Source organism: Triturus cristatus, chromosome 1_2 (assembly GCF_964204655.1).
Source record: "Triturus cristatus chromosome 1_2, aTriCri1.1, whole genome shotgun sequence".
Lineage (NCBI taxonomy): Eukaryota > Metazoa > Chordata > Amphibia > Caudata > Salamandridae > Triturus > Triturus cristatus.
In genome coordinates, this window is record NC_140580.1 from 567,127,518 (window position 1) to 567,143,024 (window position 15,507).

The 15,507-nt window shown below is 49.9% G+C and overlaps 1 protein-coding gene across 4 annotated transcripts in view; it reads right to left on the reverse strand.

Annotated features, from left to right (window-relative positions):
* Positions 1 to 15,507, reverse strand: part of LSR (lipolysis stimulated lipoprotein receptor) — a 295,848-nt gene that overhangs the window by 224,262 nt on the left and 56,079 nt on the right. For all 4 annotated transcript variants that reach the window (XM_085606478.1, XM_085606479.1, XM_085606476.1 and 1 more), the window contains exon 2: positions 4,738 to 5,079. In XM_085606478.1, the coding sequence (XP_085462604.1) occupies positions 4,738 to 5,079 (342 nt within the window). The remainder of the gene's footprint in view (positions 1 to 4,737; positions 5,080 to 15,507) is intronic.

The following is a 15,507-nucleotide window of genomic DNA, read 5'->3' on the forward strand; positions in this document are numbered from 1 at the left end:
ATTGTGGTTTTCTGCCAGGAGTCGGGGACTGATCCTTCTGAGCAAGTTGGACTAAGGATTCAAATTCTCTGCAAAGGACTTGCCGCAATGTCCAGTAAAATTCTAGGGGTAATGCATCTGGTCCCACAGCTTTGCCAGCTGCCAATGAACTTATAGCATACTCAACGTCTTCCCCAGTTATCGAGGCGGACAACAACTCATTTTGTTCCGGGGTGACCTTTGGGGTCTCATAATCCAGGAAAAATTCCTCTACAGATGACACTGAAGCAATCCTATCATCAGCATAAAGATCCTGATAAAAGTCCTGAAAGACCTTCAGAACCTCTTTTCCGGAGAGTCCTGATTCTGGCCCGATTGATCCTTAATCTGGAAAATTCTGTTAGCAACTACCCTCTGCTTTATACATTTGGCCAACAGTCTACCAGAGCTTTCCCCAAATTCATACATGTCAGTCCGGTGTGGTATATATTTAACAGCCAATTCATCCTCATAGTGTTGGTGTATTCTGGCTTTTATAACCGCAGTGAGCTGCTGACACTTCAATTTTCTGTGGATCACCAATTCCCCGTAAAAGCTCTTCCTCCGCCTTCCGGAGCCGATCCACTCAACCACTGATCATTTCCTTTACCATCCTCTGTCGATAACGAGAGAAGTTGAGGGTCTCACCCCGCACAGATGCTTTAAAAGCATCCCAGATTATGGTTTCAGATGCAGTACCCTTATTCAAGTTGAAGAATTCTATAATCCATTTAGCCATATGGGAACAATATGGTTGATCAAGTAGTAGCTTCCTGTCAAACGTCCAAGTCGAAGGAGGTTGCAGGAGACAAATCAGTGGGAGTTCGACTACTAATGAATTGTGATCAGAAATTAACCTCGGCAAAAGCTCAATATTAACTTTTTCAGCGGTTTGGTCGGAGATAACAAAAATAGTCCAGACAGACAAATTTACAGTGAGGAGCTGAAAAGTATGTAAACCCTGGCTCAGCCTGCTTAAGTCTGTACCAGATATCAGCCAATCCATGTTTCCTCACAAGTCCCTGTAGTGCCCTAAAGGTCTTGCCCTTTTTTCCCTGATTAGGAGAGTTGCTAAGAAGATTGAAACTACTGCTCAGATGGATATTAAAATCACCGCAGAGGACTAGCGGAGACGGCAATAAAGCCAACTCTATATTAAGTAAGTTCAGGATTTCTGGATCATCCAAGTTTGATCCATACAAAGAACAAATAGTGGCTAGATTGCCCTTAATTGCGGCTTCAATTGTTACCCATCGCCCTAGATTGTCCTCCTTAGTTAGTTTACAATTTATAACCCCATGCCTGGCCAATATAGCAAGCCCCCGTATAGTCGTGCCCTGGCGGGAGCTTGCAAGAAGATCGAGGCCCAAATCCTTTAACCATCCACGATTGTTCCTGGGAATGTGCGTTTCCTGCAAGCAAATTTCATCTATCTGCATAAACCAATAAGTTTGGCTAGTAAGCCTCTTTTTTTTCTCCTATTGTTAAGACAGTTCAGGGAGCAAATTTGAACTTTACTCTTGCTATCCATAATCATTGTGGGGTACCAATATATCGAAACAGTTCACACCATAATACAAAAATATTCTTGGAAAAATTCCTCTGGAAAATAGCCTCGTCAAAACTTTCCCTTCTCGATAGTAACATTGCCATGACTGTGCACAAAAAGTAACAATTGTGGGCCCCCCTCACGCCAAACACCCAACCCCCCCCACTCCTTCAACCAGAAGCCCTCCCCCACCCAACCTCCCACTACCTGAGGCATGGGGCCATTCAGTTCCCTGATGATGCTGAGCTAACCCTCCATCCCGTCCACTGGACTGAACCTCCCCATCCATAAGGTATTGTGCCAAACTGTGAACAAGATCAAAAAAAAAAAAGAAGGGGGGGCGAAGAGTAACTGCCAAGTCATTATGCCCAGAGGCCGTCTTTAGAGTTCAGATTAGACTGCTTAATCATCCCAGACAGATGAAATACAGAACACATTCGGTTCACGTATCCCTTAGATGTCTACAATGCAAGCATAAATTAGTTTGCTTGAATCTCGGACTGAAAATACTGCGTTTGACCCTGGAAGACCACTTTCAGTTTTGCAGGGTTAAGCAAGAAAACCTGAGCCCCCTTGGCCTGAAATGGCAGGATTAATTGACGTAATGCCCATTTCTTTTCAACTGTTATCTGGCAGTAGTCAGGCCTCACAAAAAAGTCACAGCCTTTACGAACCCGTTTCCTATCTAGTCTGGCTAAGTCGTAGAGGGCCTCCCTGGCCAAGTAGTTATTGAGGCAAATAAGAATAGCACGTGGTCAACCATCGACTTGACACCCCTTTCTGCGCCGATTAACAGGGAATCGGTGAGCCCTCTGCAGTCGAGTTTTCTAGTCCCAATGTTTAAGTTCTGGAAATGCCTCCTCGAAAAGTTCAATCACAAACTGGCGGACATCTGCGCCTTCCTTGCCCTCAGGAATACCCAGAATCCGCAGATTGTTTCTCCTTCAACGATTTTCAAGGTCAGTCAATTTCAACAATGTATCGTCTTTTGTAAATTTCATAGACTCAGTCAGATTTTTCTGTTTAGCCAACTCGTCCTCCAACTGAGACATTCTGGTCTCTGCTTCCCCAATCCTTGTAGAAAAATCGGAGCACGTCTTGGCGATCCTATGTATAGAGTTCTGAAGTGTACGACACGCACCCTGAGTCCGGGAACTCTCAGCTCCAGTCTCCTCACGATGGGCCACGATGGTCTGATATATTGTAGATAGTGTGATTTCATCCGGGACAATAGGATTGGTGCTAGCATTTCCTAGCTGCATCCTCTTCCAGGAACTCTTCCTCCCAAATTTGGTGAGAAAGAGTAGTCCCAAATCATTGAGCCAACCGCACCTGCGGCCTGCTCAGGAAGGGTAGCTTGATCTTTCATTTTGCGGACTGTTCCTGGATTTTGCGAGGACTTGTCACTCTTCTCTTCCCAGTGTAGACTGCTAGCATCGGTTTCTCCCCCCGGCCCAATCTTTAATGCAGCTGTCATCACCCGAGGAGTTAAAATGGTCTGACATTGAGTAAAATGTTGGCAGGGTATGCTCAGACGTGAGTCCCTTGCTCACTTTGCCACTGGATTCAAGCAAGCCTGGCTGAAGACTGCTGAAATGCCAGAAACCGGTCCTAGGAAGCTTGTTTCTGGTCCAGGGAAGGCATGGCTTGGCAGTTCGGGCTGGACTGTTTCCATGAGGCACAGGGTCAGACTGATTTGCATATGGCCATGTCTGAACTGGGGTGGCAGAGTGGGCTAAAGAACGGTGATGGATCAAACCCAGATCTGTTGACTGGGTGTGAGTGTTTGATTGGTTCTGATGCTCCGTCCATCACCACCCCCTTTTGTACTGCATTGAGTAGAATATGTCAGCTACGTCCTCCTCCCTAGGTGTTAGTGGATTACCTCCCGTACAATCAACCTCCCTATCTAAGAAAGTCGGATCCGATGTACCTTTTACCTGGCCATTGCTTGAAAGAACTCCATTTCCCAGAATGCACTGGCCTTGTTGATTGATCGCTGTACCGTCTGCCCCTCCGGGGGGGGGGGGGGTACCTTTGGAGGCCAAATCTGTTGGTTTATCAGCCCCCCTGCTGCCACCAGGGGTGCAATCTGTACCTACGTCAAAACCTTGAACTAATGCCCCCCCATCAATGGCTTTACCAACACTATCACCCCCTGGCAACTGACAATTGTACTGCATCCTCTTGACATATTGAGTCAGTTATAGGGATGAGCGGAGGGAAAACAGTTTTAGCAGTACCTTTGGATCCTGATGCCGATTTGGCCTTCTCAGTGTGTTCCTTGAACAAAGCAGGAACCGTCTGCTTTCCACAGGGGGGGGGGGGGGGAGGGGGGGATGCGCCGCCTTTTTCCTTAAGCTGCCCCCTAGTGCCATGCAGTCTTCCACCATCTAAATTTCCTCCATCTCGGTCCGAAATGGATTTCCCCTGGCTAGTGGGAACTGCCGGCAGCCCTTGAGCCTTTGCGTGGTCGGCAGCTGTCTTCAGCGGCATTACTGGAGCCGCGTCGGTGCACAGAGCAGGGAAAAGCTGTCGGAATACGGAGCGCCAATCTGGGTAGCAGAATCCCCCACAGCCAAAACTACGAGCGCCAGATCATCAAAGGGAGTCGAGAGTGGTGAGTTTATACATCCCCATTTTGCAGTTTGCTCCAGAAATCGGGAGGGGAGAGGATTGTACAGGGAAGGAGTTAGTGGTCAGCTCACTCGAACGCTCCTGCGGCCGCCATCTTGCCCCCGGGTCCCCAGCTTCCAATAACGATTCAGTGGGGGATCCAGAGATTCCAGTAATGATTCAGTGGGGGCTCACAAAGGTCAAAAGGATTAGAACCGATGTTCAACTATGTTGATCAGCATTTAAAATGTTAACACTGGAAAACATGCTGAGTGTAAACAGGTTTCTTGGTAGATTTATACACATGAATAGAAATTAGAAAATGATCTTATGATAAGTGAGCTGGACCCGCTACAACACTCCCTCCATCATGTAACATAGATATCAAGTCTGAAGAGATTCAGCTGGTCTAGAGGGGCCAATTAATATTATATCTGATTACACAGATTAGGGGTACTATGCAAGCATTGCATCTATCGTACAACGCACCGGTTACTCTCAATCTCAAATTACAATGGCAAATTAAAAAGCTTTTCTTAAAAAAACATACATACTGTTTGAAATGGTGATTCGACGGCCTTGGTAGAAATCTCCCAGAGTGACAGCGGAGCCCTGTTTAGTAGCTACGACTCGGACAGTCCTTGTGCTGTCCTGGCACTCCACATAAGGATTATATCCTGGGCTGTTTGCCTGTAGTACACTGTTGATTTGAGTGTCTTGGCTGGTTGGATTTAAAGCATCTGTGAGCCGGCTCCTGCAATAAGATTTATATTTCCACACGACAACAGGAGGCTGAGTAGCAGAGGTTTGATAATTGCACTGTAGTGTGATTGGCTGGAATAAAATGACCACGTTGAATTGATTCGGAACTGTAACTTGTACTGCAGTGGAAGGGTCTACAAGAAATACCAAAAAATAAAGATTATAATAGGTTAAACACCACAAAATCACAACAAAGCATTATTCTAATATAGAGTAACATCTTAGGAATCTTATTGAACATGGAGGAATTAAGAAAAATAATACGATCTTCCTTATGAAAATACGTGCTACCGGTGCAAAATGTAATGGAGAGCTTGGCTTTTAAATAATGTCAAGTTTCTAATATAAGTAACCTGAAAGTTAAAGTGGTGGCATACAAAAAGTTTTAGAGACAATTCATCTGACAAAGAAAAGTTATAAACAAAAGAAAACTGCAATACTGGACTCAATTTTGTTTATACAATTGTATTACGGATTTGCAGAAGGGAATGACCCTGCAGTCAACATTACAGTGAGATGGTCCTTTGCCTCAACGGTAACGTAGCAGCCCATACGGCATCCAATATAGAAGAAAGGGGACAGAGATTCTACAAGTCATCATTTATTTACATCACCAAAAAAAGATGCAGTCAGCAGGTGAGCCTCTTTCAGAGGACAGAATGCACAGCTGGAGGGCGAGAAGGATGGAATGGAGAAGCTAGGCCATGGAAGTGAAGGCGTAAAAAACATGCGAGTGCAGCAAACCCAAAGAGTGTGTGCTCGGCAACAATGAATTATGTACCCGAGGCAGGTCACTAATATCACCTGGGTTCTAATCCAATATCTAATCTACCATGGGAGCAAAATCCCACGCAGAGTCAACTGCAGTATTAGTGTTATTTTTTTAAAAGTCATACTGGTTATCGGAAAACAAAAAACAACTTCAGAGATAGCCACACCCAGAGTACGAAGTAATAAATGATTGAAAAAGTTTTTTAGGACCTCACTTTCTAGCAATTAGGTCTGTTTGCCCTTTTCTTTCACCAGAATTAAGAACAGATAAACTTTTAGAGGGGATTTGAAGCTGGTTAGAGAAGGTTGTGTTCTAAATTGTACTCGCCAAGTTAACTTAACATATGCTGCTGTAAGACTCGTGATAACTGACTGGGAAGGGCCCCAGCAAAAAACTGACTGAGCAGGAACCAATATTTTTCCTTTACAAAGCTCTCAACATATTCACGACATAAGTACAAGACTGGGCTGTGCGGCGATACTGCTATGACCTCACAGCTCTAAGGTCACACCAGTATGACAGCCCTCACCACTCTTGCCCTCTCCTCTTGGTGTTTTTAGGTCAAAGGAAAATGAGGAGCCATCAGAACAGGGCAAACGCATTAAGGAGGGGGGTAGGTTATTGGGGGGGGGGGGGTACAACCAAAAGGAGAGGGGTTGGGGGGGGGGGGGTATGTGTCCTGTGCTAATGACTAGGAGGTGGAATCGTGCTGATCCGCCAAACCTGACAGGGCCCGTGGTGGATCGGGGTATGCCAGAGGAGTGGGGGTGGGTTGGGAGAGACAGACGGGGAAGAGAAAGACTGAGGAAAGGAAGGGAGAGAGAAAAATAGGAGCAAGGGGGAGGGCAAAGGAGAATATGAAAACAACGATAAAGATGAGGAGGGAAAAGGAAAAGAAGAGAAGAGAAAGAAAAGGAGGAATACGGCAAGAGGCTGGAACATGGGTAGGGTAGAGGTCAAAAGGGAATGAGGAGAAATCTAGAGGAAAGGGGGAGGGGGGGGCTAGAATCCCTCTGGAGTGCAGCTGATAGCATTACCCGGAAACTGTTGTATGAACTGCCAGAAGCGTTAGGATTCATCTCAGAGGACTGGAGCCCATGTCTGCACAAACACCTGACTGGTCTTGCAGATTATAAATGACACGTTCATGGGCCACTGTGCAGCAGGGACGAATTGGGATCACAATTTGGCCCGGGCACTGACGAAAAAAAGTGGCCTACATTCGCGGGGTGGGGCCCGCCCGCACTCGCGGGGCGTGGACTTTCATGAAACACACAAGGCACATACGTGGGAGGATATTGTTCTTGGGAAGGACACAGGGCCAGGGTAACAACGTCCTACAAGCTGAGCAACTAAAAAACAGCAAGGCCCCTTTCTATTACAAAATTATTCACCAGCCCTCCAGGGCAGGAGCACCTAAAAAAGAGCGAGGCCCCTTTCTCTTAAAATATTTTTCCACAGCTACTGGGCCATCCATGGGGGGGTGGGGGGGGGGGGGCTAAGGTGAAGATGGTGCAAGTTCCCAACATCACCTGGCCCCCACAGCGTGCCCCATTCTTCCTCGCCCACTATGCCCTGAATTAGAAGGGCTGTGGGCGAGAGGTTAATGCAAACACTGTTTCTGGGCTGCGTGGGGGGATGAAGTGAAAATGGCTCAAAGGCCTGAGCAACACCTGGCCCCCAGGGAGGCCGATTCTGGCACACAAACACTCCTCCCCAGCCCACCATCAGTGTGATTGCTTGTGGGAGGGCAAGGGGTCAAGGAGAGGCCACAGCTGATCATCACTGAACAGACGCCCAGAGGGGCTGCTATCCTCTCCCGGTCATTGCTCTCTGTGGACTGGGAAAGAGGGAGAAAATAATAAATTAATAAAAATCGGCCTACAGAGTGCTCCGAGACACCGGCCCTTCGGCCCATGCCAGAGTGCCCGCAGTGCTAATCTGCCCCTGCTGTCCAGTCCTCCTGCGATGGAGACGTAGGGGCACGCCACTGGCGGTGGATTCATATTTTGACAGTCGCCAGAGCCGTATGTAGGAGACGACGCTGTGGGCGGGATAGCTCCGGGGAGTCACTCACATTTTGAATGAGAATCAGAGTGGGGGGCTTGAGCGTCATGGAATTACCCAATGCAGTCCAGATAGCCTCCCAGAAGGCCTGAAGCGAGAGGCATTCACAGAGGATTTGCGCAAGGTTCCAGCAGGTGTCTGGGCATTGCCAACAGTCCGCATGTGGTAGCAAACCTGCCCGGTGCAGTTTCACTAGGGTCCAGTGCCACTCACGCAGTGTCTTGAAGAGACAGAACTTCAGACGTGCCTCTCATATGCCCCTGTCCAAAGCCTCCAGTGGTCAGCCCAATCTTCCTCCTCCATTTCTATCTGTAAACAGGACTGCCATGTGATGTGGAGACTGTTGAAGAGAAGCAGTGAGAAGAGACAGCGCGTAATGATTTCATATAACACCAACATCACTCCCCTGAAATGACCCCAAGTTCTGAGGTAGGACAACACGGGTGGGGTCTGTAGAGTCCAGGGCCAGGTTCCCAAACAGCACCACAGGCAATGCTTCAGCTGTAAGCACTGCACTACCATGCCCGGTGGGCAGCAGACCGAAGTCCTCACTCAGTTGTCTGAAAGGTTTAAAGTCTCTGTCGTCCAGGACCTGATCCAGACGTTGGATGTATGGCACTCGCCACGGTACCCGTGGAAGGCCAATGCGTAAGCAACCATTGCCCTATTGGGGTATCCGCTCGTGTAAATGGGGGTTCACAATGAAGAGGCTTGTGCCCAGCCTTTTGCATAGCTTGTAGCATGGGGTAGACATGACGGGACTGACGGGGGTCACCCCGTGCACAAAGTCGCAGCCGTGATGGCTGGAAAGCCGCAATCATTTCGTGTCAACCCACTGTGGCGGGTCTGGCATCTTGGGAAGCATATACGTCAATTGTGAGAGGTGGAAAGCTGGAGCATAGTGGTCCACCAATGGAAGACCTAGGCCCCCACACAAGTGTTGCACTATGAGCTTAGCAGACGCCAGTCGAGGCCATCCGGAGCCCCACACAAAGGCACAAATCTGTGCGTCTACAAGGTGTAAGGTTGCCAAGGGCACCAGTAGAGGAAGCATGCCCACAGCGTACGCAAAGCGTGAGAGTGTGACAATCTGTACTGCCTAAACCCTGCTCCCATGGAGAGCCCAGATGTGACCATACCTGAAAGTCAAGTTTCTTGCGAACAATAAGGGGGATCAAGATTAACTGCGATCAATTGATCCAGGCCCCGGTTGACCAGCATTCCCAGGTATTTGAGGCGAGACGATTTCCATCAGAAGGCGAACCGTGTATTGGTGCTATTGTGGTTATAGTCGATAGTGGAAGAGCCTCACTCTTGTCCCAGTTCACCCGGTAACCAGACAGGGTTGCAAAGCCATCAATGATCTCCAATAAGGCTGGGAGGAAATGGAAAAAGATACGTTAAGGTGAGCAGGACATGATCGGCATATAAATAGATCTTGGACATCCTGCCCTTGGATACCCCTGCAAGGTGAGGTGATTGGCGGATGGTAGCGGCCACTGGCTCCATCACAAGCAGGAATAAAAGTGCCACAAGCAGGCAGACCAGTCGCGTACCCCTCCGGATCAGAAATGGGTCGGATAGAAAACCCCCGCAGTTAACCTAGGCCGTACGACAATCATACAACAAGCAAACCTTGGCAAAACACTAATCTCACAGAACAAACCGTTTCAGGGTTGCGAAGAGATATCCCCATTCAAGGAGATTGAACACTTTCTCGGCACCGAGGGAGAGAGCAAAGGCCGCAACCTGCAGGTCCCTGGTCCCCCCCATAGGGTGTGGGCATGGGTGTGAAGATGGTTTCTGGAGGTACGTCTAAGGACAAATTCCACATGTATATCAGTGTGTATCAGGGACGGAATGACCTTGCTGATGCGAGCTGCTAGGACACTGGGGAAGATTTGGATATCCCTATTTAGCAGGGATATGGGCATATAACTGCCACACAGGAGGGGGTCCCTCCCAGGTTTGGGGAGGACCGCTATCACAGCCCTGTTGGAGAGAGAGCCCAGGAACCAGGTCTGCTCTGACTCCTGAAAGGTAGCATCGAGAGAATCGACAACCTTCTACCCGGACCATTTATAAAACTCCAAGGGAAGCGATCTTCCCCAGGAGCTTTGTGGTAGGGTAGCTTGGAGACTGCCTGTGCAATCTCAATCTTACTGACCCCCCCCCCCCCCCTCCCTCCAGCAGTGCATGGACCTCGTCGGACAGGCAGGGGAGGAGCATGCCCTCCAGCTAAGCCTCCACCTGGTCTGTGCTGGCCATTGTCTCCAGAGTATACAGGTTCTGATAAAACTATGCAAATTCATTGACAATGTCCTGCGGGCGGGTGAGGACCTCACCGCTCGTGGAATGGATGGCGGGATAGCCAGAGAGGCCTCCTGTTGATGCAACTGGGCAGTCAGAAGTCGGCCCCCCTTCTCTCCCTGTTCATAGTGGCAGCCTTTTAACCACTGTAACACTTACTCAACCTTGGGCATGTACAGGCCATTTAGAGCCATGCAGACTGGTTCCAATCGGCAGCGTGCAGGAAGCGAAGGGCGAGTGGTATATTGGGGAGTAAGGGATGCAATCAATCGCTCCAGTTCTTTCTGGCAAGCAACATTCTGCTTTTTGGTCAAGGCCACGTCCTGAATGAATTGGCCGTGAGTGGTCACTTTTGCGGCTGCCCATAGAACTCTGTGGGAGGCCATCGAGTTCGTTGGCCACTGGGTAGGTGGAGAAGTGCATTTTCAATTAGGATTTACCCTGAGGGGTGCAGTAGCGCTGCACGCTCAGCAACCACGGCATGCGGGCCCGGAGAGTCTAGGCCCAAGTTCAAAAACACCAGGACCGGAGCATGGTCGAACAGTGAGGCCACTAGGATCCGGGATTCCCTAGTGAGGGCCAACACTCCCTCCAGAGACAAGGAAGTAGTCCAGTCTGGACTGTGTGCCATGTACTGACGAGAGGAAAGGGTACTCTCCTTGTCCATCTGATGAGCAAGCTGCCAATGGCCCCCAAGTCGCAGTTTGGCCAAAACATACCCATCGTCCTGGTCAGACCAGTATTTGAAGACAGTGATTTACAAGAGGGATTGTTACCCCACATTTACTGGGAGACCCGCTCCCCAGATCAGTTGTTGCATGGCTGCTCTTACGGCTCACTCTGCCCACCCATTTCCAATGCAGTTTGGCAGATCGGCTTTCGAGGCGATTCTCCAGCAAGAAATCTACATCAGCCCGTTTCGACTGCAAATATGAGAGAGTACCTTACGTTTTACATAGTGCGTCAGCCCGTCCATGCAGAGAGGGTGGGAGGTATGGGAGGCAGAGCCAGCCATAGCTGCGGTTGAAGCATGTGGGAACAGCCCACAAGGCTTTGGACATAAGGGTAAAGGCCGAAGGACGCCATTGTAAGAAGGTGGGGTGAGGGCAACAAGGCACGGAACTCCGCGGAGGTTGGCGGAGTAAAGCTTCAAAACTCTTCCCAGGCTTAGTGGCGTCCATAGTTTTAGCAGCGAGGCCACCGTGAAGGAGACGCAGATCCTCCAGGTCAAGGTCGTCCATAGACCTGCCATCCTTTGTTATTCACATCCAGGTAGGTTTCAACAGTCCGTTTTTGATTTGATATTTGTCAAAGCTGGGGTTGAAGGGACAAGAAAGCCTTACAATAGTCATTGGTCTTCCGGGATAAATTTGCCAACATGCGGATCACATGCCCCACAAGCTCATAGGGACCATGGGAATGGGCTACGCGAGGAGCTGCTGAGCTTGATCGTGTCTCAGGGTGCAGGAAGTGATGAGACCGGGCCATGCTGTTCGGTTGTGGCGCGCAGAGCCCATGCGGTGCACTCGCTGGAGCTTCAAGGGATGATTAAATGTAAGGCCAGTAAGGGTGGAAAGAGTGCGCTTGAGGAAGTCTCTGGTGTCTGAACCCCCACCGCCCCCCATGCGCTCCAGGAAACCAAAGAGGTGGACATTGTACCTGCAGCTTATATCTTCCAGATTGATAACTTTGCTGTGTAGGAATAAGAGTTCCTAATCCCGCTCCGGGATGGTTTTGAGATGGTCCTCCACTGCCGCGACACTGTGTTCCAGCCACTCACCTTTCTTTGGAAGCCAGCGATGTCGGAGCGGATGGATTTGGTTTCAGCCGTCAGCTCTGTGATGTTCAAGTCCATCCCCTCTAGGCCGCGACAAACTGCCATGACTTCCTGGAGGATTCTTTACATGGTGGCCCGCCGCCGGTGTCCCTCATGCAGCGGCCAAGGCGCCGGGTTAGATGATGGTCTCCAAGAAGAGAATCTGCTTTGAGGATTTGTCAGTGTATTTGGATTTGCTAGGGGGCATTGCCAGCCTCAGCATCCAAAACGGGGGAGGGGGGCAGCTAGCCAAAGCATCTCCTAGTGGTCTTCAAGGTCATCTGTCCTCTTTCTGCAGGAGTTCATGAAGACCCAGGAAGTGGGGAGAGACAGAAGCAGATGCGGGACACCAGTGTGAATCTGGGCAATGCAATGCTTGGGGGCCACTAGACAGGATGGCTTTCGGCCTTGGGCAAGTGGCTACAGCAGAAGAGATGCCACGCTATCAGGCGCGCACCAGATCAGTAGTACATAAAGGCGGGCCGAGTCAATTTGGAGCTGGTACTCCTGTGTGAGAGAGGCCAAGGTTGGGGATGAGATATGGCAGGGCCGAGTCATGGTCCATCCCACAGTAGTCGTGAGCTGTGTGTAATCAAGGCCTCAATGCACTGTGTCCCTGGTGCTAGTCAATATTTGAAGCCGTCTAGGAGGCACACCGTAGTGCCCACAAGTGAGCGGGAAGGAGAATTAAGGAGCAATAGGGTATGCCCCATCCTCCACTGTGCCCCAGTCTGTACTGCAGCCTGGCATCAGTGGGAAGGGGTGGTCTGAGCCAGTCCTCCAGGCAGCTGGGCGCTGCAGTGCTACAATGAAGTGCCACCATTTATCACCCATACAGTATGTGAGGAGGGAGGCCACAGGTGTGGGAGTATAATTCGCCCTCACAGTATGGTCAAAGCCATGTGCCAGAGCCAGATCCGGGCCCTGTACCAGATTTCCCCATTGTGTCCCCCCGCCTTATCTGCTCAGCCACCAAATGTTTCCTTTGTGATACATTGGCATTCGGGTAGGGGACGGTGCAGCTGGGTCGTGGATCTCGGAGGTGAGAGGCTGGCAGCGAGTGAGTAGGACTGCCGCGGGTAACTCACTGTTTGGGGGGCACCTCATTTGTCCAGTATCATGGTGGGGCAGGAAGACATGCTTGCGGGGTGCAAGGGACAGTGTGTGGAGGCCAATAGGCAAGGATTGCTCTCGGGTGGATGCAGACGAATCTTCACAGGCCTGCAGATAGTGGAGATGGGACAAACACCTTTTAAGCCTCCAGGATCCCCAGAGACAAACACGCACCACCATCATCTGATATGATGTTGGGAGGGGCAAAAAGGGAGTAGAGAAGATGTGTGGTGTCCTGAGTGCAGCAGGAGTGCTGCTCACTCCTATGCTATAGAGAAGGGTCATTGTGCGAATCTAGGGGAACGAACACTGCCTCTTCTGTAGGTACAAACATGCAAGGTACAGAAGCTTCAGGAAGATGAAAGTGGGATGGTGTGTGTTTACGCCATCACTCTATTTCTTTTAGCTTCCTTCGTAGCAGCCTTGCAGGCCTCAAATGACTTTGGTTTCAGTGCTCTTCTAGGTAAGTTAAAAGTAGCCTACTGAAAACTTACACTTGAGATTGGATCACAAACTAAACAGGACAGCAGAAGTTCTAATAAAGTCCTACGTGGGACTCTAAAGTATCTGTCAAGGAATTCTAAGTTAGGCCCATGAAGTGAGAATTCCACCTTCTTAACTCTGCACAAAAACTCAGAGATACAAGTGTACAAAATATAGATAAATACAGCTCCAACAATGGGTAAAGTCTTCTTTCTTAACTGCTATTAAGCACGCTAAGTACAGTTTCCTCTCATGACTGATTTTATTATTTGTACTGTATGGCATGTAAGAATGTAATCCTGGGGATCAAGTACAGACATCTGAACTCAGCATTTTAAAGTTTAACAAATAAAGCCTGTGTAAAGTGCTATGTGCCAATTCTAATCCTTTTTATTTTTAAAGAAAAAAAGTCCTAGGTACGAGAGCGACTGATAAGACGACTTTTAGGTATTAGCTCAGATCTGACCTAAATTACACTGCCTTGAGGTCTACCAACGAGATCAGCTGCAATACTCAATGTGGGGAGTTTTGGGAAAAAGTGACATTTGTTGCCTTGTCCAAAGTGATGTTCTCAGTGGTGAGGCATACAGTACAGAACAAACGTGCAGGCAGTGGCCTTAGGCTCCTTAAACTAAAGACTAGAGGCTTAGTTTACCTCCATTACAAACCTTAGAACTCTTCTGATTTAGGGAGCACACATACAGTCTTCCATCCTCTGCAGGGGATGGGGATCTCAGGATGATTTCAAACCAGGATGCCCAGATCTCCATTGCATACGATAGCAGGTGAAGTTCTAAATAAGTAGGTGCTAAGTCCACGTTTTGATAAATTCAGTAACTCTGTAAGTCCTTCTTTAGCAGTGCAGTTGCACCACAGAAGGTACGCTTCAACCACAAAACTCACAAGAAACAATCTAAACTTTAAGACTTCTTACATTTTCAATATGATGTCTCCGTTATCACAAGGAAAGTACTGCATGAGGCTTAGGTATTCATGACAATGCTGAGGTTTTCATCAAGACAGGGCAAGGTAGGAGGAGCCTAGCGCGCAACCAAGATGGCTGCGTAGGTGCGAGGCTCCCGAGGACCTCCGCGACCTCCTGAATTAATCCTGGCGATATCCTGTCCTTGTTGAGGGGACTGTGTCGGGGAACCCGAGCTGAGGCTCCACCCGTTTTTCGGGCTCGAATTGGACCCCGGACACCGGTGGGAGCACCGATCGAAGGTTGCGGCCTTCTCCTCGCCGGCCCCCCGGATTGGAGTAGTGGGGCGATCCGGGGACAAAGTGAACAACAGCAGCGGGCAAGGCTGGGCGACTCGCGTACCCCGCACTTTCACTTTCGCTTTTGCGCCCTCCTTGCCCTCAAGCGAGGTAGGGTTGCAGAGCGGGGTGCGGTGGTGTGGTCTTGTCTAAGTGCCCGGCTGACCCGCCGGCTGTGGGTTGACCTGCGGTTCGGTGGTCGCCCCCGCCTCCCCCCGGCGCCCGTGAATTGGTATAGCGGCCCGTTCGAGGAGATTGGCACGACGGTGGGAGAGCAAGCATGTCCACCAAACAAGATGGCGACCGGGCGAAGGTGAAGACGACCCGCCGTGGCACGGCGCACCAAGCTAACAGTATGGACCGCTACACTCTCCAGAAGGGTTCTCCGGAGACATCGCGCACATCCCCGGCGGGCCCGACGGAGGCATCTGCTCAGCCTGTGGATCTGACCCTCCGGGACGTCATGGGCGCCATCGCAGAGATGAAGGCCTCGGTGGACCAGCGTTTCGACACCCTAGCGCAAAAAATAGACTCTGTCCTGGTGGATGTGAGCCTTGTGAGGGCAGACTTGTCCAAAACGAACGACCGGGTTGATTCCCTGGCCCACACCGCAACGAGCCTCACGACGGATGTGGTGGCCCTCCAAAAGGAGGTGCGCCGGCTTGGCCAGGCGAGCGCCCTGATGGACCGGCGACTGGAGGATTCCGAGGGTCGGGCCCGGAGGAATAATGTCCGTATTGT